The sequence below is a fragment of the Sinohyriopsis cumingii genome, chromosome 17 (genome assembly GCF_028554795.1).
Source record: "Sinohyriopsis cumingii isolate HCF-2022 chromosome 17, ASM2855479v2, whole genome shotgun sequence".
NCBI classification, from domain to species: domain Eukaryota; kingdom Metazoa; phylum Mollusca; class Bivalvia; order Unionida; family Unionidae; genus Sinohyriopsis; species Sinohyriopsis cumingii.
The window spans coordinates 41,248,849-41,271,590 of record NC_142977.1 but is presented as its reverse complement, the minus strand read 5'-3'; the positions used below and the strand labels follow the sequence as shown (position 1 = coordinate 41,271,590).

The window sequence follows — 22,742 nt, the reverse complement described above, 5'->3', positions numbered from 1 at the left end:
TGGTAACCTTGAGATTCTCATACAAATTAGTGGCATAAGTAAGTTTGAACAACTTAATACTGGCATCGCTGTTAACGTATTTGTTTGGAACAATGGCCTGCAGCCCATTCAAGAATCTATACATTCATACAGGCAGTTTAATATTGAATTGTCATTGTTGCACAATACAAATCCGCTATACCATTACGTGAGGAACAAAAATATTACGTGAATGAAATACAGGCATCTTAAGTACGAGGGTTGAAAATTTCCATGCAGAGGTTACGTGCATGTACTTAGTACCCAGTGGCTACTTGATGAGCGTATGTTTTACTAAGGTGGAATTAGTAAAAATCTGACGTGCATTATCATGATATCACCTGTTAAAAACAGTCTGAAATTTATTGCGATGCAACAAAACATGAAAGTACATCATCATAGTGGTCACTAAATGATTGCACGTTCCAGTGAAAGCTTCGCTTTCGAACAGCCAAATAAATATACCCCGAATAGACGAATAAGTCCCCTGCGGATATTTTGTACAATGGTTAGATGTAACGGACGAACTGAGTCACAACTTTTGTGTCATGGCCAGGACTCGGTTGAGGAGTTTCTTAAGTCTTGCGATTATGGTGAAATTCACTAGATACAACTCCTCAAGGACGTGTTTATAACTTGTAACAACATTGTGAGTCTTCTGCGCACACTCATTGCTGAATCTGCGATCGCGCTTTTAGCTCCACTGATACCAAAGTACGCGATTCGTGGCATGTATATAGGAGCCTCACACAGCTCATGCAATCTATACTTGCAAATTTACCCAAACAAAACAAAATTCACTATGGTACTTCATAGCGTTAATATGGTACCGCTAACCCTGATAAGTTGAACTTGATGGCTAGAAAATGAATTACCTCTACGAGTACATGAGTGACTGAGAAATTAATGCTGAAACTCATTTACCATCGATCGAGGGATTCCATCCATCATTGTCTCACGTTAGTATTTCTGCCAACAAACGTGAACATGCTAACAACGTCGGGTCCATGTTTGGTCTTCAAAACCTTGGTGACATAATCAGATTTGCTTCGGCTCGCATATGTCTTTGAGAAGTTTCGTGATAGAGCCAAGCATATATACAATCTGAATCCAGCGTACTAGGTATCGTCAACGGGTTTTAGTGGGTCAATCTAGAGATCGTAAACATTCACAAGTTCGACAATATTAGTGATATTGGATATATTTATGATATGAAGTCGACCTGGAATATCCATACGAGTTTCAAAGCTGACACCATGATTATCCGCTAAAGCCGGAAGCGCTGTTGGTGCCTCGCGATTGGTTGTCTCTGTGTGAGATTATAAATGACACTGGACGCAAGGATACATACTGTTCTAAGCTAGTATCAAACATGATTAAGTTTCGCCAGAGTGCATGGATGATCCCGCACATTCAAATGAATGCAGAAATACGTGCAGCAGCAACCAACGAGTTAGAAAAAGATTTTTCCAAACTCATGGTCAATGCTGTGTTCGGTAAAACTATGCAAATTCTTTGGAAACGAATTCCCGTCGACATTGTCCGTGATATTGAACAAGACAAGCTTCGAAGGCTAATTTCTGACAGAGAATTCGAGTCCCAAAAGATCATTGATGATGGCCTTATTTCCGAACACGGTGTAAAAATGGAAACTGAAGCTAACGATGCCTATTTAGGTTGACGCATAACAAGATCAAACCGTGGCACGGTGGCAATATCAAGATGCTATGCATGAACACAGACTCGTTGTTCGTGCATATTACCACCAATGGTATGTACGCTGTAACGGGTGAGGAGTCGCTGAATGGGACATCAGCGAGTATGAAAAGGTCATTGACTGTTTAGAAATCAATATAAAATAATTTTTGGCAAATTCAAAGATATGTGCTCGCGTAAACCTGATGCTGTGCCCAAAAATGTATTTCATCGTTCTTGGTGGCTCCAAAAACATTAAGAATGCGAAATGAGATTCACGTGTGATTGTACAAAATAATCTTTGGCATGATATACATGTGGAATGTTTTCGCGAGCGACGTGAAGTCGCACACACAGCGAATTAGGTCAGGTAAAAATACCTTAAATGACGTGTATCGTTGCTCTAAATTAAGTTTGTCTCCGCTTAACAAAAAATGGTGGATATGGTGATGAAATTACTAAGTGCAAGCACGTGCACGACGCGATTGTAAATCACCTGAAGATTTCAGAATGAATATTAGTGATAGTTCTATTCCTGAGGGGACGACTTAAAAATATCTCGCATTAATACTCTACTCAACGTTGCCTCCCGTTGACGAACCTCTGATATTTTGACCGCATGCGCCAAAAGATAACTTGGTGTTTGCCTTGGGGTATCACTACGGTCTGAGATAATATGTACATCAACAGACCATTCCGGGTTAGTAGTACCATGGTTGATATAGATAGAACGAAACAGTTTCCGAGTACGTTTAAATGCAGTGGCTGTGAGATCGTTTCGTATTTAATGGCTAGTCTTCTGTCGAATCGCCTAGGCAAGTTTTAATGAAATTGTAATTGTTGTTTCATTATTCAGTGCTTACATGACTGATGGAAGTCGTGCTACTCACTCGCGATCATTTATGCGTGTACTGATGACCCAGTAATCGTTCCACAAATGTACGGTTAAATCGTTTGATTTATATTAACATGTCCAACACCAACCCGCACATTATCTTTAACTAATAATGTAGCAACGGCTCCTAGAAAATCTTTATCTGGATCCTTTTGCAACAGCCTTGTTAAAGTTCTAAGTGTGTATATAAAAGTAAGCACACCCGCGACACTTGCTGAACCTTTCGACCTGAACGGCTTCACTTCTTTGACTTCACTAGCAACACCTATAATAATTAACGCGTACTGGTATGTGTGCAAGCAACTGTGTCATTCACGTAGCTGATCATGAGGAAGAAACAAAATATCAACCAAATGAACTTCGTAAGATGTTTTTAACTAAAGCCATCAACGGGAAATTTTATTTGGTGTAGGTAGGTAAATTTGGCCAACCGTGTCCTAGTTGCCCCATGGTCGACATATGCTGTGCTCGTTAGCCTTTCAACAGCAGCTTCACGCCTCAGTAATCGCGGTGACTGTATTAGTTTTTGCATAAAGTACGCTCATAAACTACGCTATCAATATTTACTATAGTAATGTTCTCTTCATCCAAGTGTCGATCTGGAGACCACCAAAAGCAGTCTAACCCTTCACACCTCCTTGATGATCAATCTGTCATTTCTTCTGGCTGTAGGATTTATCGCGTTCAAGTTATGTATACGATGTTTATCGGCACGTGAAACGCAGGGAAACTACTTGATTTAGAATCGAGATCATATCGGTAGCATTTAAGGTCGATACTTCTCCGGGCTTCAGTTGGCTTTTATAATCAAGTCGTATGTTGAGCCGTGCACCAGGTTCACAGCAACTTATCTAGGGATGTGCTTTCCACCATAGTAATTTCTTCACGATGCTCCTTGAAACTTCGCTATCTCAGCGGAGACATCACCGCTAAGTTTGTTTCGTTTTCTAAATCATCGTTCACCGTGTCAGACAGGCGTGAACTTTCTGGCTCCAAGTCGAACATAAGTCTCAGTGATCTTAGCCGTAACATTGCGTGTTGGAACCCGCATTGAATTAAAGGCATGGTTGTATTTTAAACCAAGTTATATTTAACATGGCATCATAAAAGAGAGAAATCAATCATGCTTTAGCCGTTATTGGCTTCTCTGCGCACGCAAAGCCCAAACAATGAAGGCACTGCGACATGTTTCTATATTCAGTTCGCTCGAAGGTTATTGGCCCAGCTGAATTATGAAAACTGCAATTGTTGTTAATCTGGTATTGCGATGCTGACCACGAGATCGCTTGTACATAATTTCTACGTAAGCGGACGATCAACCTTGTTACCATATAATCAGAGATTTTACGGCAGTGCTTCAATCGTCACCAAAAAACAAATCATCCACGCTTCATTTCTTTTACCACAATCGATGCCATTGACAGCTTTGATCCGAGTGATGATAATCATGTTATGTTAAAGGAACCTCCTTGAGTTAATATTATGTGGCCGACACATAAACACAGAAGAGATCTTTATAACACAGCGATATACAAACGTGCCTAAAGTGATTCACCACAATATAATATGAAATGATATTTCGTGGCATTAAAGCGAATGGACTCGCAAGCATTCATTTGACTTGGTGTATCATTGACTGCTCGTGAATGAGTTTTGGAATATGTTCGCGGAGGTCAGCCAATACCCACATAGTTTCCTCACTATTGACATGACTGAAGGACCAGGCAAATATCGTATTCGTTTAAACAAATATAGTTGTTGTCCATAACGGAACAGCCAGTAACGTCATAGCCAACCGACGCGATAAAGCGTCCCTGGATCAACTGAAACTTATCCGTATTTACTGTGAACGCGTCAGAGATAAGGTTGCATCGCGACAAGCTGAACGAAAAGACCTCACAGCTGGTTTAGAATAACTGCTGCCACCTCTAAAAAAACGCATGCGCGAAATCGAGGTACACATGAAGAAAGCGGCAATCGTGTGTCCGGTTTAGAACCTAAGACATTGAACATATGTATGCGTGCCCACAGGCGGATGTGGGCCGAGAAGCGGCTGTGGACCCGAGGAAACGGCACCAACTAAGTGCAAGTCACGGACGGCGCCATCCAATAAATTTAACGATCTGGGCCGCAAGAAGATCGCTTCTTTACCTCGTGACCAGAGACATTATGTAATGAGACCATATAATAGCACTGGAACCGGCGAAGCAAAACGATTGAGTTACGTGGGCACATCGGGAGAAGGTTAAAAATTATTCTGTAACAGGTAAAGTTTGAAAGCAATTTAATTATAATATTAAAAATGATAAAAGTCGAATAGGGGTACAATTCTTTGTGGAATAAGAAGAATACGCTGGTAAATATACCGGCGACTGTGCAAAAGGAGAATATGGGCTCGTGGGCAGGTTGGAATAGCCAGTGGAATCAGTTCGTGCGGGAAACAAAGCATCACCAACAAGGCGACATCTATTTGTGCTGAGGTTACTCGCCAATGACACCATGGACCAAGGAACATTTCGCGCATTGATGGATGAATTTGTTGCAGACATTGACCATGTTTTTAACGAACCCAATGATTATTTGTTTATGTGATTCTTCACAAAATTAATGCTGCAAACACAACCCTGAGCCTCACCTCGGTGATTACAATCTCATTAACGAAACCAGAATCTCATGTGGTCTTTACGACACTAATCACTGCGGGCTATTCCAAACACACGAGATCGCAGAAGCGTCTTTGCTTGTTTAACGCAGTTGGAATAATATTCGATCGCGACCGTTTGTGGACTTCCCACAAATAAATCGCTCGTGTTTTCGTCAGACGGTGGCGCCATCTGTCATGTGTTGTCTTTTACCCGGTTTGCTCGAGATTAAATCAATTGATGAAGAGATCTGACGCAGGTTCATTCATATTCGTGATAAAGCACGACTCTAAAATCTATATACGCGTGCATGTCCCTATACTTAGCTCTGCCATCTCGATCGAATGATATTGTACAATCATCACTGACAACCTTCCTTAACAAGATTCCAGAGAACCAACGAATTCTGCATGTAGGACTAGACGATACCAATTACAGTATCGCAACATATATTTTCAGGATCACCACCACGACTCAGGTTAATCTTATATGTTGCGAAAGTAGCAGTTATGAATATTCAGTGTTGACAACGCAAGGGCTGCCGAGTAATTTTATTATTTGGGTTTTCCTGACTCAGTAACCTGTTTATCTGATATCAATTACTCCCAACGTCTTGTATCTTCCATGCAACATAATCTGCTTGTCGAACGTTCGTTATATTCTTGTGAACCTAGAGAGGCACATGACTTACATACGCGGTGAGACTTTGACGATACAAGTGTGCATTAGAGATCGACGTGATATTTAATAAAATGACAGTCGTATTGGACATGCAACACCCATGCGTGTTGTTAACGCGAGAAAACCCGTTTACGCGACATATTACGGAACTGGTCTCAATAATATTATACAGGGATTAATTTCAGTCGCATCAAAGACGGCATTGTCTTCGCACGCTGCACCGTTCACTAAACAGGTTGCAATGCGAGTCGCTGATGGCATCAAAAACGTTGTTGCAGACGGGTTAAAAACTCTAGGATTGCACGCGGTTCGATTGATTCGATATCGACTACGACGATTAGTCAATCAAGCACATCCAAAGGTGATTACCAGACCATGAACAGTCCACATCAGTAAAATCATCGATGAATCCGCTCAAAACGTAGAGCCGACTAGATTATTGCAAATATGGTAACGGCGAGCGGATTACCGTTGTCTCTTAAACGGTATTAGACGAATCCATAGATGTAAACGAATACCTGGTTTTACGATGTATCCGATTCCGCGCTTGACATGGGCGCATCTTTCAGCGAAATAAAAGCCTTCAAGAGTTCCATTTTTATGCTTTCGATGCTAGGATGCCAAACCGGGAAGGGGAAATATAACTTCTATTTCAACACACATCTCTAATTCTCATCCGTCTGACAACAGGGCCTGCAAGAATGTTGTTGAAGTTAACCCGCTGAAGCTTGTGATTTTTGAAGACCGAACTAGAAAACTGCGAACATTTAACGTGGACATTGAAGTTGGTTTAAGTTGCTCCGTGCTGTTATGAAGCAACTGGCCGAAATCAATGAAATCGGAGGAATCAGACACTCTTTTGTGACGTTAATTATCTAAGTACACGTAGACACAAATGTGGTATCGAAAGTTAAAAAGTCTGAGTATGAAATTAGTGGAGACACTATCATGAATGGAAACCGAACTAAACTGATGCAAGAACTCATCGATAATGATAATGCTGTGAAACGAATAAAACGTGGATATAGATTTAGTTATATTAAGATCATGGCTGGTGCTAAATTGATAATTAAATATCTAAAGATTGTTGATAGAGTAAATTCTGAAATATTTACTGTAATATATGTAAATAGTGATGAGTTTCATCCCAGTGGTGACATACTGCTGATATATCTGAATATTATTTCTATGTTTGAAAACACGGGCTAGTTGTTTCAATAACAATTACGCGGCATTCCCCGAAGATAATGTTAAACCAATATTGATGCAACCAAGACGAGAACATCGCGGCTGTTATTCAATAAGAACACACTTGTCGATGTAGCAGATTTTTTGTAAAGACGAGCTTAATGGTTTCAGACAATTCATTTGAGTCATTGGTTTGTTTCTATATGAATTTAGTGCCAGATCCACGGAACGCATACTTTAATATTTCTTAAACAGAGATTTTATATAATCGTATGACATTTGTGCCGTCTGTCGAAAAATTCTACTACGCGATTACTTTATTAATTGAATAACTATAATAAACCCTCAGTGTTACCAACACGAGGACATAATGGAAGCGGATCAACGGCTGAGAGATGAAATCACCATAACAACCGCGCTACTGGTGAAATACAAACGCACCTGTGGATGTGAATGCTATTTGTTGAATCGCCACGGCAACCACAACTACTTTAACTATTATAGGCATCCCGGTTTGTAATTGTTGCTGGAGCTATATCAATAGTAACCTGTGTGACTGGCGGTGCTAGTAAACTAGTCTCGTTACGGATGCGTTCGAGAATACGTACTTATTCAGAAGTTCTTGCGGTGTCACAAAACCGTTTAATTACAAATTGTAAGTAAAAGCCTCTATTATCATATTACTTAAACTAAGAATGTCGCGAAAGCCCTACATAAACCATTCCAACTAAAGGTAAACATGAAAATGGAATTGGGTTTTTCACGTGATTGCAAAAATTAAGAATGAGATTATTTACAAATATATAGAAACGTGTACTGGCACTTTGACACAAAAATGGCTATACGGTGCAAGTAAAATTAAGTTCAAAACATGTAGAAACCAATAGCTACACAAAAGCCCAAGGAAGGTAGGTGTTTGTGCAGATCATCTCATTCTTAATTTCGGAAGGGCGTTTTCTTTATTATTTATTGCAAAAATACAATATCTGCAATTTTGGGTGCACGGCATCATTTCTATAACATGTTTTGCATCCTTTGTTTCCGTAACTTAAGAGGGTCACGTGGGGGGAAATTAAAACTAAAAAAATGTTAATAACTATTTCCTAAAATGGAACTAGTTCCAAAATTACCTTTCTGCATTTTAGGATAAGTTATGATTATATTCTTTTAGTTTGGTTTTAATAACGCAAAGTACGTACCGGTAAATACAATCGATATTATGTTTATACTTTTGTGTTTGTAATTATGATCTCTTTGTCTCGTCCGGCTTTAATAAGGGCCGTTGATCTCGAAAGCGCTCATCCAGTTTTCCAGACTTGCTGCACCGTGCATGGTCATGTTTGTATTTGTATTCTTTATAATTTTCCCTTGACAAAACCCGCCTCTCAAAGATCCGGTGCAATTGGAAAGATTGCAGTCTACAAACGAAGTATTGATCAATTATTTCTTCTGTATTTAAGTTAATAATTTCGTTTATCATATAGTCGGTACACTTTGCCTATAGTATATGCAGTTTCGTATTTTTTATATTATAACGTGTGTACATATCATTTTATGTGATTTTGATTGGTCAAAATTAATCTATGAAATTATTGTGCCGTATTCTGTCTACTGATTGGCTGCGATCGTGGTAAAACGTTTTTAACCGCGCCTTCGTTTTTAAATTAACATCAACTTATTCTCTGTTAGATATGGATCGGTAGATGGAAAATCAATTATTACATGAACATTTATTTCACCCTTGCCATTGATGTAAATCTACATGTCCCTTGAATATGACACAGCACTTTAAAAATCATATTGTCCCTAAAGAAGCAAAGAAAATGCTTTGCTTAAGGACACTTTATTAGCAGATTCTGTGGTAGGAATCGAACCCGCGTCCTTCTGATGGCGAGTAAAATGCTTTTGGATTCCGCTTTATATAGTTGAAGATTATGGTCACGAATACCAGTGTCATCCCTAAACAAAACAGGGCCACGGATGGTAGTTTCACTTTTATATCTGAAAAAAAATCTCTTCATTTCTCAACTCTGAGTTCAAAACAATTTGCAACATGCACATTGCATTTTCTAATATATAATACAGATCCCATTTTAAAACATAAAAGTAAGTACGCTTCATTTCTTTAAAATGTTAATGACTCATTTTTGAGCTGTCGGAATGATCAAGTTTCCAAGAGCTATTCTTACGTTAACATTAACACTATCCCACCCAAGACACAAATGATGCATAATAAGGGCAAAACGCATGTGACACATTAACTATATTCTTTTCAGTTGTATTTATAGAGCAATATGCGACAACTTTTTTATTCACAACACACATATTGATTGACATTCAAAAAACAAAAGTACAAGAGACTTAATTGTGTAACGTGGACACCTTAACCAAGATTATATATAACTTAAAGAGTGGAAAGATTTTACAGGTATACTGACATTCTAATGCATACATAAGATTGTCGCAGGCAGTTAATACATAAACTTTACAAAAATGTTTCTTTTAGGTGGTTCGCGATCTACTGGCTTCATATGGATCTAGTGACATTATATTTTTATTTTTTTCTCTTCAAACACATCACGGCCATGCTTGAATCTAACTTTGATGGCTTCAGACCTAAATCCCTAATACCACTCAGATATGGTCGTTAACATTTCGTTGAGCTTGAATTTTGCACTGTTGATGTGGCCGCAAACACTTTTCAATGTGTGTATTTTATAACAATTGCACTAAAATAAAATAATTTCTATAAATAAAGCTGAAAATTACTTGAACTAGCACCTACGAGAATTCCAAGCGTGTCCATGAAGACACGTGATCTGTTACAAGAAGTGGTCTTTAGCACATGCTTAAATGTATACACTTTTAAGGCAATTTTTCTTTCCTTCGAAGGGGTGGGGGAGTAGGCAAAATAAAAACATCTTAGTCTATGAAAAGAAACTTTTGGTTCTATGAACGTAGAAACACAATCTTAAACTTTTATTGTGGTTTCCAGACCCCATTTCTAAAATTAGCTAAATTCAGAAACACACTTCATGTCGCATCAAGTCTGTTTAATTTGACCCTCTTGTGGGTCAAACGTGTCATAGATTTGGAGAAATAGTTGCTGAGCTTCGATCCAGCGCTGACGACGCTACTTTTTCTTTCATTAATATTGTCAGTTTCACTAAACGGCGAAGATATCCTTAGCTCAGAACTTTTGGCATTACTTGGATCGTCTTTTGTAGACATTCGTATCCTTTCTCTTCCCATGGCCGAGGAAACTCTGCTCATATTCAGTTCAGATTCCCTGAAACTGTTCCTTGTTGAAGTTCTGGGCATATTTTTAGACTCGGTTATCACGTCCAACGGTGACTTCCCTTGCGATGATATCGATGCAGAACCTTTCCCGCGCGGTGAGGAAGTCTTGTCGACTTTGTTCTGTCCTGGATTTTTACTGGATAACGGCTCATGATTGTGAAGTTCCGCCTCTGCGGAATGGACTTGATCTGTTAAGGAAAAATAAATCTTAGATTGAAAATTATACAACTTTAAATCTTTAATTATTAAATTCGTTTTTAAATTTGTCATGGTTGAAGAGTTTTGTTATGCAAGTGATACATAAGAAGGCAGTGTAATAAGTATAACATCTCATTCTGAAATTCATGCCGAGAAAAGTAATCACGGAAAGTTGCGACATTGTATGAAATGTCGATGGCGTAAGAAACAAAAGAATGGAGTGTAAGCGAGATATATGGTATACACAGTTTTGTCTGGCACCCACTGCATTCATGTAAAGCATTTTAAAACGTTTTGAATATTACAAATAAATTTAAATATACAGAGAGAAAAATGTTTAAACGATACCTTAAATTGTGCTCATTGAAACTGGTCCTTAATAAATATGTCAAAGGTTAAATACTTGACGAACCCGTCAAACTTATTAGAATATAGCAAATGTTTAGGACCGGATGTTGTAATAATTTTAATCCGATTGATTAAAATAACCCACGTATGTTTCTTCCCGAAGGTAACTTGCTTTGAACATTAAACATTTTATTGGATTATTTATGGACTGAATCCACTTTACGCTAGTCAAAGAAATTTGTCAAAGGTTATCAACATAAATTTGCCTAGATTTGCCATCCACAGAGTTGATGGATATGTTTAATTCTTATTTTTATTCTTGTGATACCAGAAATTATTAAATCTCTTATATTTTTCATTACTTTTCTTTGGCACAAGCGTTGTCTTGCTTCTAGGCGTGTACTCAAAGAAGCTCTTTTTATCCGTTGCATTCTTTGGCGATGTTTCACCCAGTAAGTCCACTGAGGTTACAGGTGGCCGTTCCGGTATCTGCATCGCTATTGCTGATAGTCCTGGAGTACTATTGGCCTTGAAATTATGCATAAATTATTTTTCATGTTAGTAAAACATTTAGAAATAGAAAAACCTCATAGAGACTGCACTTTCAAGAAAATTAATTAATATAGGTTCACCTGCTTAGGGCTAATTGCCCTAATCCTTCTTGAGAAATCAGTGCTGGAAATTATATATATATATATATATATATATATATATATATATATATATATATATATATATATATATACATCTTTCTAATATAATTTTTTATTGACGTTTTGATTTGTTCACCGCTCAATGTCATATTGAAGGATATTACTATCTCTTACCGTTTGATTCAAGTTAGTTGTCTAATTTTTGTTCTTGTCATTTGAAACTAACTCGTCATGTACTGGACAGTGTACATTTTTTCTTCATCATCGTTCACAAAACTTATGAAAAAGGCACTTTATAGCGGCGGCAAATTCTTGAGAAGATTTGTGCACTAAACATTGAATGCTATCTCTAGAAATATATACATATAGTGAAATTGGTATACCATATACGTTATCTCAAGGAAATATACATATCTTAACAGTATTCTACTATATCTTACTCCTCGACAATATGTCTAATTTGACATTAGATTACTATATACGAATGTCTTCAAAATTGCAATTGACATATTAGTATCCTAGAACAAAGAAGCACACATGAAAAGGGAGGTATGAGGCAGAAGCGTCCACTTCTGTTTAGGACTGAAACTTAAAAACCGATGAAGTTACTTACAATGAGAATACGTAAAACTATATATGTCAAGAGATATTCATGTAATATATAGCTAAATGATATAAACCTAATAAGAAGCGCAAGATTTGAAGTCCTAAACTTTATCGGTACATGTAGCAGATATGCATTTCTAGGTAAACGTTGTAGCTAGTCTTTAGACTCTATTTGCTACTGTAATTAAATTTCCCTTTGGAAGGTAAGGACAAAGAGATGTGACGATCCAAAATATAAGGATCATTTCGAGTTTCTGTAGTCATGCGTTTTGTTTGATTAGTCCAAATCCTTATCATCAAATATTTATTCGTTATTTATTTATATTCCTCATCCCCTCCCAACAGCTGAGTAAAGCATATAAATGGACATGCTTTCTCGCATTTTGTTAATATTTCTTCAAACTTTAGATTGCAAGTACACGATGATTTTCATGTTTTCAAAATCCCAACACTTCATACAAATCAATAGGTAGATTACAATTTTAAATTCTTAGGTATCGTAAATGCATAGCCCTGTTTAGCTTGTGTATTGTTGTTTTATTGCATTATGAATTTCTTTGGTACCTAAGAATAATATCATCATCCAGGCATTTAAATTTCCTGCAAATGTCAATCACATGTTCACCTATAGTGAATTGAGAATTAACCTCATTTCATATTCCAAATATCTAGAGATAACAGGCCAAATTTAAAATTCATCTCAAGTTTATAAATAAGGTATTTGTGTGAAGGTAAAAGCATCAGAAATTACAAATTAGCAAATAAAATAAAACCCTTGTCATGTTATTTGCTCATAATAAGTGCAATTAACTCTGCAATTTTTTTCTCCAAATAGTGAGCATTTTTTGTACAGTGTATTTAATGAATGCCAATTAGGTAATGGAGTGTTATTTGGGGTTAATTCCTCAATTCCTCAAGCAGTCACCAATGAATATAGCCAGACTGTTCCTGAGGCATAATTTGCAAATGCATGTGGTATATATAAGTACACGTTTGGGAAATTTGCCACGGCCCATCCATAATTTTCAGTTTTAATTACACAGCATTTGCAGTTATGAATGTGTGTCTAATCAAAAAGCCAAATTATATGCAAAACTTGTCCTTATTTGTGTTTTGGTCATTAGAAAAAGAAAAGGAAAAACTAAAGAGATGGTAACATGGACCTACCTTAATTTTTCAAATAAATATAAAAAGACAATGTACCAAGATAATCCAGGTATTTGTTATTTATAAATGCCTACTTGTGCAAGAAATACTTTTGAGATTAATTCATCTAAAATATTGTTTTATGACTGCAGGTTCACATAAAATATATTTTTCTCTAATATTTCCTATGAAAAGTTCCATACAGATCTGTATATATTTTTTTATTATTATTTTGTTGTTTTATTGCATAGTTGTAATAGGCTGATACCTTTTGTGCTATAACAATATTAACATTTTTAAAAATAATAAAATAATGATTCACTCACAAACAAATGATTATGCTTTTGCAGGGGGATTGAGCTGTGACTAGCCTAACAAATCTTTAAAAGGTAATAACACTAAAATATTATAGATTGGGGGGGGGGGTCTTATTTCTTCCAACAGAAAACAATCACATCACATCTGTGGGAGATATACGTTAAGATTTATATTAATCTTTTTACTACTGCATTGACTGCATACCAAAATTGTATCAATCAAGCTTCATACTGTATTGTAGCATTAAAAACAAACTGAGCTAGTAGCAGTAGCAACGATATTTATTATTCAGTGAGTATACAACTGCTTTCACAGGCACAGGAGTCTCACGTTTTATCAATAAAGTACCTTACACTAAATCACCTTATTTGTACTATAAATATATGTATATTTTCATTGTACAGAAAAGGTGATATCGTGTTGTCACTGATTTCTTCATACATTATTGATAAAACGCCAGACTCCTGTGGTTGCTACAGTTACCAGCTGCTCGAGGTTGCGAACTGACACGCATTTCCGGTTAAAGAGGAGCCTGGGGGAATATGTTATAATACAGCTCTATTCCCTGCAAAACTAACGCATGGTGTCGTACTTTTTAATACATCTTTCTGTAAAATCCTGACATAGCTTGCGATTGATAATATCACCATTTATGCTCCCTTAAACAGAAAATAACTTCCTGTACCGTAACATTCGTGGATACAGTGACGATAAGCACAATATTACTGTAAGAATCAGGTATCGACATCTCTTTGAATTCAAGCCTCAGGCCCCGTATATAGCTTTGTTAATAAATATTGGTGTTGTATTCTGAAACTATGCTTACAACAATACCGGAATGGTTCCCGTCCCATTTATTAGGAACCGGTAAATAATCACACACTTTTATTAAAATATACTTCCTTCAAGTTCGGAATGATCATCGAGGTGCATGTTCAAACGAAAATTGTTCATAACAAAATTTACCATTTCCTTTCGATTAATATTGTCTGTTATATTTTCAGTAAAAATGCAATATGCATACTGTAGTTTTAATGAATAAGGTTCTAAAGCTAAAACAATAATCCAATGAAAGAGCAGCTTGCAAATAATTTACTACGCAATACAACTGGATGTCAGGTGATGAGATTTTGTCATCAGGTAATATAGAGATGCGGGGCAGAAAGTTCATTTTATCTTAGGTAATTTCAGATGCCTGTCCCAAACGTGCCGGGAAATTTACATAAATTAAGGCAATATATAATTACATGCACATGATACTATTTATCGTCAGGTAATGCATAAGCTGTATAATCTAGGTTTACTTCAATATTTTTGTGCATTTGTTGAGTAAGAACCAGCACTGTTATCAGTTAATTTAGCATCTGAAAAATAAATAGACGTGCGTTATGAATCAATTGAAATATTGGGAGAATTTGCATCAGGTGATATATATATTTTGCTTCCGCGTCCATTTGTATTACAATAGATATCTGCAACGAAATTCACCAAAGAGTCACATAATATAAATTATATATACCAATGTCCTAACATTATACACCATCAGCTGTCGTGGCATAATACGTCGGTAAAACAGGGTCTATGTTGTTTCTTCTACCGATTACTCCAAACAAACAACATGGACCCAGCTATGGGTCTGTGCATTTGACTCTACTTATAAGCGAGTACATACGATAATCACTTCTAATAGTGCGAATTAGAAAAAATGGTCATAAGCAGATGTCCAACAAATAAACTAGGCATGTCTGAGGCAACTCTAAATTAAATGTCAAGCGTATCAAAATATATAAATTTTCATTACTTATAAATTATAGAGCTGAAGTAAAGAAGTCATGCTTTCATAACAAAGCTCGCCCAGGATGTAGCACTAGTGTCAACTTGGCTTAATTTAAAGCATCAAATACTTACCACAGAATTAGATGGTGATGAAAATAATCTATCGCTGAGCATGGTGTCTTCCAAACTAGACCCCAAAACAGAGCCCGCTTCCAGATGAGCAAGGATCGCCGCTCTCTGTCCAAAGGATCCTCCGTTTGCAAGATGACTGTCACTTCGAAGGTTTTTGTTCTTAACTCGAATCCGTGCCCTTCTGGCTTCCTCTTTCAGGTTAAGGATCATTGACGACTCTCTCAGTGGGTTGAAAGTTGCAGCTATGAAAGGATCGAATCAATAAAAGTTTTTTTTTTCCAGAACCCTTTTCGTTCAATTTGTAAACATATAACGGATGCATAGTTTAGACACTACCAATAAATAAATATTTTCAACGGCATAAATATCGATTTATCTCTTATCAGATGAAATGTATTTACGAGTTTATTCATTCATGTCGGGCACAGAACGTTGCAAAATAGTATCTTGGGGTCATATGATTTGTAGTATATATAATATATTTACGTCGAATTTACAGTGGCCAATCTTCTGCTATTAAGTTTTCTCAACTCCACATGACTACCAACTATACAGGAACATGCGGACAAAAATCATTCTTCTAGACTACCATCGTTTAAATTTTCACAGGCATTAAAACGTGCAATAATGTAGAATACATTTATTAGACGTTATAAAACGCAAGATTATACACTATCCAAGTTTTGCATACAATTTATGAATCATAACACTTTGCATTTAACTTTGTTCAGTACTTTGATTTTAGTGGTTCAATGATGATCCACAGCTAGTAGACATTTCATTAAATTATAGATTTTTAATGATAAAATATAACTAATTGAAGCAATTAAAATAGAAATCAGGACCAGAGATTATTCTCAGGAAACTCAGAGAATGACAAGTGAGATAACAAGAGTAAATTCATCATCATGTATACGGTCCAAGATCTCAAGCTTGAACTTAAAGGCTATATTGAGGACCTCCATAGCGAAACCAAATGTCCTTGCCAGATTTTTATCTACTAACGCATAGAAACAAATGGATTAAAATCAATATCTACTTATAATAAGTGGATTATGATGGGCCTGGCACGAGGTTATGTTCTGTTGACCTTTTATTCATCAAACATTTTACATCTTTTTTCGACCTTTGGTGGCCTATTGGTTAGAGCGTCCACCTCGCATGCGGGAGGCCGCGGGTTCGAGCCCCGGCAGAGTCAGACCACAAAAGCCTATACAAATGGTACTAGCAGCTACCTCGCTAGGCGCTCAGCATTAAGAGGTTAGTGCTAGGACTAGTCGGCCTGGTGTCAGGATAACGTGACTGGGTGGTACGTCATGATACATGTCGTGGAATAATGTCCCAGTGCTAGTCATCACCATAAAGCTGTCACACTGCAGACATCATTGCGATATGACTGAAAAAATGCTAAAGCTACGTTAAAAACCCAGATTCACACAAACGCACTTTTACATCTTTCATGCTTCTGGAAGTAAAAGGTGTCATTCTCAATATATCGTTCCTTAAAATAACTCGTTCTAGCAATGAATGCAACGTTTTCTTCTGATAGGCTATTGAATTAAAGTTGACAAAGAGTTGCAAAGATAACTGGATCCTGAATGTTTTCGTTGCTGCATGTTAGATCTTAATTTCAGTTTCATTGCACATATCAATACTTTTGCAGACTTACCACAACAATGTTACATTTTTAAACTCGATAGCAATGGATGGTGGATAAAGAATATTTCAGTGAATTTATTTCTGTGTCTGTTTTGCTAAGAAGAGGATCTTACCAACAGATCCATTAGGTTGTTGGTCTTTGTCTATCGTAGCTAGTTCTGGTACTGATTCATACGGATCGAATACTGGCATCATGGTGGACGGGGCGTCGATTGACATGGATGCCTCTGCCATGGGATGCTCAACTATAATAATAATAATAATAGCAGCACTTATGATCTTCATCGTCGTCGTGGTCATCATCATCATCATCATCATCATCATCATCATCATCAAAGATCACATATAAAATCGTAACTTTTGCTTAATGCACAAAAAAAAATTACAGCTATTTATGTGCTTTTTAGAGCTCTGGACATTATCATCATAATTTGGTATTATTTTTTATTTGTTTGTCTTGGTATTTCTAGCTGATTATATGTACAAGTACACAGTCTCCCTCGTGTGCCTGACATATAAGGAGCTAAATCGATGGGCATTTTCTGATGAATGTTTTGTTAAAAAGCGGAAAGCTCAAAGAGTACGGAGCAAAACAATGTACACATTCATTGTAGATGAACAGCCACCCTTTAAGTGTGCTTAATAACTATAGATACAGCAACAGTACAGAGTAAAATGCTTGACAATAAATAACATCACTGCAAATGGCCTTAAATACCTTTACGTGAATAAGATTAAGCCTGAAAACGGCAACAAGAAATAATAATACGAATTTCCGTTTATTACGTTTATTTACAAATTCATTACCATATCACGATTGGAATGAAAACATGTCTTCTTTCTCCACATTTAAAAGGAACTTTTGCCTAAGTATATATTTGTTTAGTATCCCTTTTATCTCAGCTATAATAAGCCTTCATGTCTTCAGTACGAACTCTAGGCACCATGACAACTTTCAAGGGAAAGCAAATTGCATCAGCTTATTTTACCTGACAAATACAAATTAGCATGATACGGTAGGGATGTAATTTCTGGATCAGTCTATATTTGGTGTCCCGATAATGCATTAATCCCGAGAATCGCTCTTTACTCCAATTTATCTTAGAAAGACATGTCCTTTAAATGTTAATGTTAAAGAATGAAGTCTGCAGCTTGATCTTTCCAAACAACTTACCAAGTCAAGATCCAAGAATCGTATGTAAATACAACTGTTAGATCTACAGGTAACTTGACCCTTGATTGTTATTTAGATACTTCCAATAAATTATGCATGTTCAAAAATCGAGAACTGCAAATCTCTACTATAAATGTAAAAAAGAAAAACTTGTACATTGATTTGAAAATTTTACATTTTTTTTAGACTTTCCATTCTTAAATCAAAATGAGATTCAATGATCAATCCAAACGTCTTCGTATTGCATGTTTCTTGTTTACTGAATAACTTACACCTAATCCGACGTTATAAGTATGATTGTTGTAATTACTTTTTGAAATATCTCCCATAGAAGACATTTTATTAATATGGTGTCATGACGTTTATATGAGAAGTCAGTGTTTAGAATCGAATATAATATTATGATCGATAAACAGCCTCTTTAGACCGATTATTGATCGATTAATAATCGATTAATTTTAACTGATCCACCTGAGGTCTTGCTAACACCGGTGATAATTGTCAAGTAGTCTGATGATCGAAACAGGGAAATTGATGCAAACATGTACTTCAAATAAAATCAATTAATTATAGAACCTGTAGTCGCAAAATTGGTAATTTCACTGAAGGTGACAAATGTTTGAGTATCGATTATTTGTAGCAGCTGCATGAGACGTTTTTACAACAACTCAACAGAATGTTTTACAAATGTAATCATGGCTGAGTCAAAACTCTTGAGAGTTAATCACCTCTTTCACTTAATAACTGCATCATATTAATAAGTAATCTAAGAAATAACACTCCTAACAAAATGATGGACATAAACATATCGGTTGACTGACATACATTTCCAGAGATGGATTTTCGTTCGTATACGTCTATTTCGTTTGTTTTTCGGCCACCAAGAACAATAGCAATAAATTAGAAAGATTGCAAGGGCCAACAAAATCGTGAAACCAAGGACGCTTCCAACGATGATCCACTTGTAATAACTGTTATCACCCGACTGCTTTATACTTTCGTCCTGTGGCAAACCTGGAAAGGAAATCATTTCATTTTTTTCTTGATAAATCCAGAGCCTGTATTGTCGATATATTCAGAGCAAGAAACTAAAGGTCAATCTTAAAGCCTTCGAACTTCAACAACCACTAACGTTGATCAGAATAATGCTTGAATCACAGAACCTTCAAATTTTTTTGATTTACTTAACTGCCAAACTTTGATGACATGTGCATCTTCATTATCATTTGTGCTTTTGGCGTTTTCAGCTTGAACTTTAGTTTCTGTCTCAAAACAGAAAATCGTTCCCAGTTTGTAAAGATATCGCCAAGCTTAAAAGTATTGTTTTAATTTTCTTATTTATATACACCAATATGAGTTTTGCACCTACAAGGACGAGTTTAGTCATTTACATGGGTAAACATTTGGAATATATGCACAGTAAATATTTAGACTGTATCACAAGTAGTGAATGGGGCCACCATAGGGACAATGGGAATTAGCATTACAGACCCCCCCCCCCCCCGGGCCACTATAGGAACTATGTAAATTTAACATGGAGAAAAACCCTGGGCCACTATAGGGACAATGGAATTTAACATGGGAATAGAGTTTGGGCTTGTTTAGGGACAAGGGGAATTGAACATGGGAATAGATTTTGGGCTTGTTTAGGGACAAGGGGAATTTAACATGGGAGAAAAAAACTACTTTAGGGACAAGGGGAATTGAACATGGGATTTTTAAATAAAAAATTTTTTTAAAAAAAGGGTAGGCAATGGAAAGTCAATCTCTTTTCGAGACCTATGAGTGGCCCTGAAAAGGGCCTTTGGGTTTATGTTAATGTATCCATTAACATAAAGGGCACATCATTGGTCTTCTTCTTGTCCTTAGGCTGCGCCTCACTGTAGGACCGTAAATCAGCACTCTTTTGAGGCATCCTTGTCTTTCTACGTAGATCCTACGTATCCAGAGACTGGTGTCTGTCCTGTGGACAACGGTCCACTTGGATCGGACATAGATTAGCATGTCCGTCTTACACATCATTGAAGACACAAGGGTGGATGATTCAACTGTGGTCCACATCTTGAGGCGACCAGAACAGGTGAATCAATGCAGTGAACTGCGCTTATTTATAGGTACAGGAAGGATTGAAACGGATTGAATTCATTCACCAATCCGAACACGCGTTACAAAATTCAGTCAGCTCGCATCCAATCCGAAGAGAGCAGTCTGTGACGTCACGTGGTCTATATAGATTCGTTAGCGCTTGTGTGCAGTCAATCTATGCGACAGTGATTCAACATGACGGAAACTCAGAAAACGATCCATTGGGGTGCACCAGCAGGGGAGACTGCCCAAGGGAAACCGGACTTACTTTCAGAAGAGGTACATTGGGATTTTGTGGATTTTCTTACCTCGCAAGAATTTGTTCCGGAACCTTCGTTACCTTCTTCATTACCGCAAGTGGAGAATTTTAGACAGAGACAGAAAGAAGAATTGGAGAAATTTATGCAACGACAAAAGGAAGCGGAACAAGCTTTTCTCCTACAGCAACAGCAACAAGAAGAAGAGGTAAGAAAAAAACAACAACAACAAGAAGTAGCAGCAAAGAAACAAGAGGGTGAAAATCAAACGGTCACGGTACTGTTAGACATTTTAGCGGAGTTAAGAAGTCTGAAACAAATGTATCAGACTTCTTTATCACGACCGAAGAGAATACGACCTTCCCGAGCTAAACACGTCAACCCTGTGACTAAGCCTGTCGTACCACCCTTAGTGGTTTCAACCAAATCATCATCATCATCAACATTACGCAGTCCAGAAGTAGGCCTTGGCCGTGGCAAAGGCTTAAGGCAGTTAAAGTTGATTGCTTAAACTCACCCCTTCACCAAAAAAGGCCCTTTTCAGGGCCACCCACGTCTCTCGAAAAGAGATACACTTTCAATTGCCAATAACTCAAAAAAAAAAACATTTTACCCCTTATAGTACGTGTATATGAGTGCGTGAGTGTAGCTTCATATTTTAAAATCAAAACTCAAAGACACTTACCTTATATAATTAATGTATTCTTTATAAATATTAACAATCCAATTCACAATTCACAACAGAGCACTTTAAAAAGTTCATACACTTCTTCTGTCTCATTGTTTAGTCTCTCTGTTTTTTCAATTTCCTCACCGTCACAGGTTTTTCCTCTTCTTCCTCCTCACTTTCTTCCCTTCTTTTCTTCTCCTGTTTCTTTTTCTTTGCCTCTTGTAAATAGAATTGTCTTCTTTCTTCCTCTTCTTCCTCTGAAGAATCCCTCTCTTCTTCCTCTGAAGAATCCCTCTCTTCTTCTGACTCCTTTTGTTTCTTTTTTGGGCAATCTGGAGACCAATGTCCTTTTTCTTGACAATAATAACAGGTATCTTGACTTTTGTCTTTTCTAGCCCCTTTTTTTCTTTTTTGATGGTCTGGACACTCTGAAGACCAATGCCCTTTCTTCTGACAGATATAGCAAGTATCTTGACTTTTATCTCGAAAGGAAGGAGAGTAGTCCGTCGGATGGTCTGAAGAGAATTTTCTAATGACCCCTCGCAAAGCTCTGATGAAACGTTCGATTTGGCTAGACTCTTCCATCATTGTGCTCGGTTAGAGAGTGAAATGAATAGTGAAAGGACAAGACACACACCCTTTTATATACGCTGGTCTGCCATGACTATAAATTAGCCCATGGTGTTTAAACTTTAGTCATTTGACGTTTTTCACTCAAGATGAAACGATCCTATTCATTCGAGAAGAAAGAAGAAGAAAGTAAGAGGCAGAAACGTGATCTATCGCCTCGTACCAGGGCTGAAGTCTTGGCACAAATTCATGCCAGTGATTTTGAAGAGGACATGAGTGAACCAGAATCCGAACCCTCTAAACAAAGTTCACCACCCTTAGTCAACCCTGAAAAGTACTATTCCATTCGAGAGACGGAAAAGCGCTCCTCTAGAAAATTTAGAACCACGGCTTACAAATACACAGTGAAGCTTAAAGATTTCAAGTCCGAAGTACCGTTAGAGAAAGCAGAAGGGCTCATCACCAGGGTGTGGGATTCTTTGCTCACCACACTCAAGCGACAATGTCAACCCAAAGAAGACGATCGCTTGAGACTCTCCATACAACACGACGGTTTGAAATCCCCTGTTTGGATCGAGTTTAGCACCCCTGCAGAATTGACCGTTTCCAAAGTCATGGACAAAATTCAACACGTACAACAATCCAATGACCAGTTTGACATCACCGATGGAAAAGCCACACTGGACATGACCCACATCTCTCCTCCTCAAGGGACTGGACGCAAAAAGATG

General features: G+C 37.2%; 1 protein-coding gene across 1 annotated transcript; it reads right to left on the bottom strand.

The window, feature by feature from the left end:
• Window positions 1-9,381: 9,381 nt before the first annotated feature.
• Window positions 9,382-19,437, bottom strand: LOC149778485 (uncharacterized). The gene is made up of 5 exons (XM_089938483.1): window positions 19,255-19,437; window positions 17,369-17,500; window positions 15,597-15,838; window positions 11,328-11,493; window positions 9,382-10,607 (listed from the first exon to the last, which is right to left on the bottom strand). Exons 2-5 carry the CDS (start codon window positions 17,487-17,489, stop codon window positions 10,153-10,155), a joined length of 984 nt encoding a protein of 327 aa, XP_089794609.1. The 5' UTR covers window positions 17,490-17,500; window positions 19,255-19,437; the 3' UTR covers window positions 9,382-10,152.
• Between the last annotated feature and the right edge of the window lie 3,305 nt (window positions 19,438-22,742).

Excerpts from the sequence above, each read along its gene's own strand:
- LOC149778485 (XM_089938483.1), bottom strand. The coding sequence starts at position 17,489 with ATGGCAGAGGCATCCATGTCAATCGACGCCCCGTCCACCATGATGCCA. Across the intron at positions 15,839-17,368 it reads ACAACCTAATGGATCTGTTG|CTGCAACTTTCAACCCACTG; the intron begins GTAAGATCCTCT and ends ATCCTTTCATAG. Across the intron at positions 11,494-15,596 it reads CATCACCATCTAATTCTGTG|GCCAATAGTACTCCAGGACT; the intron begins GTAAGTATTTGA and ends CATAATTTCAAG.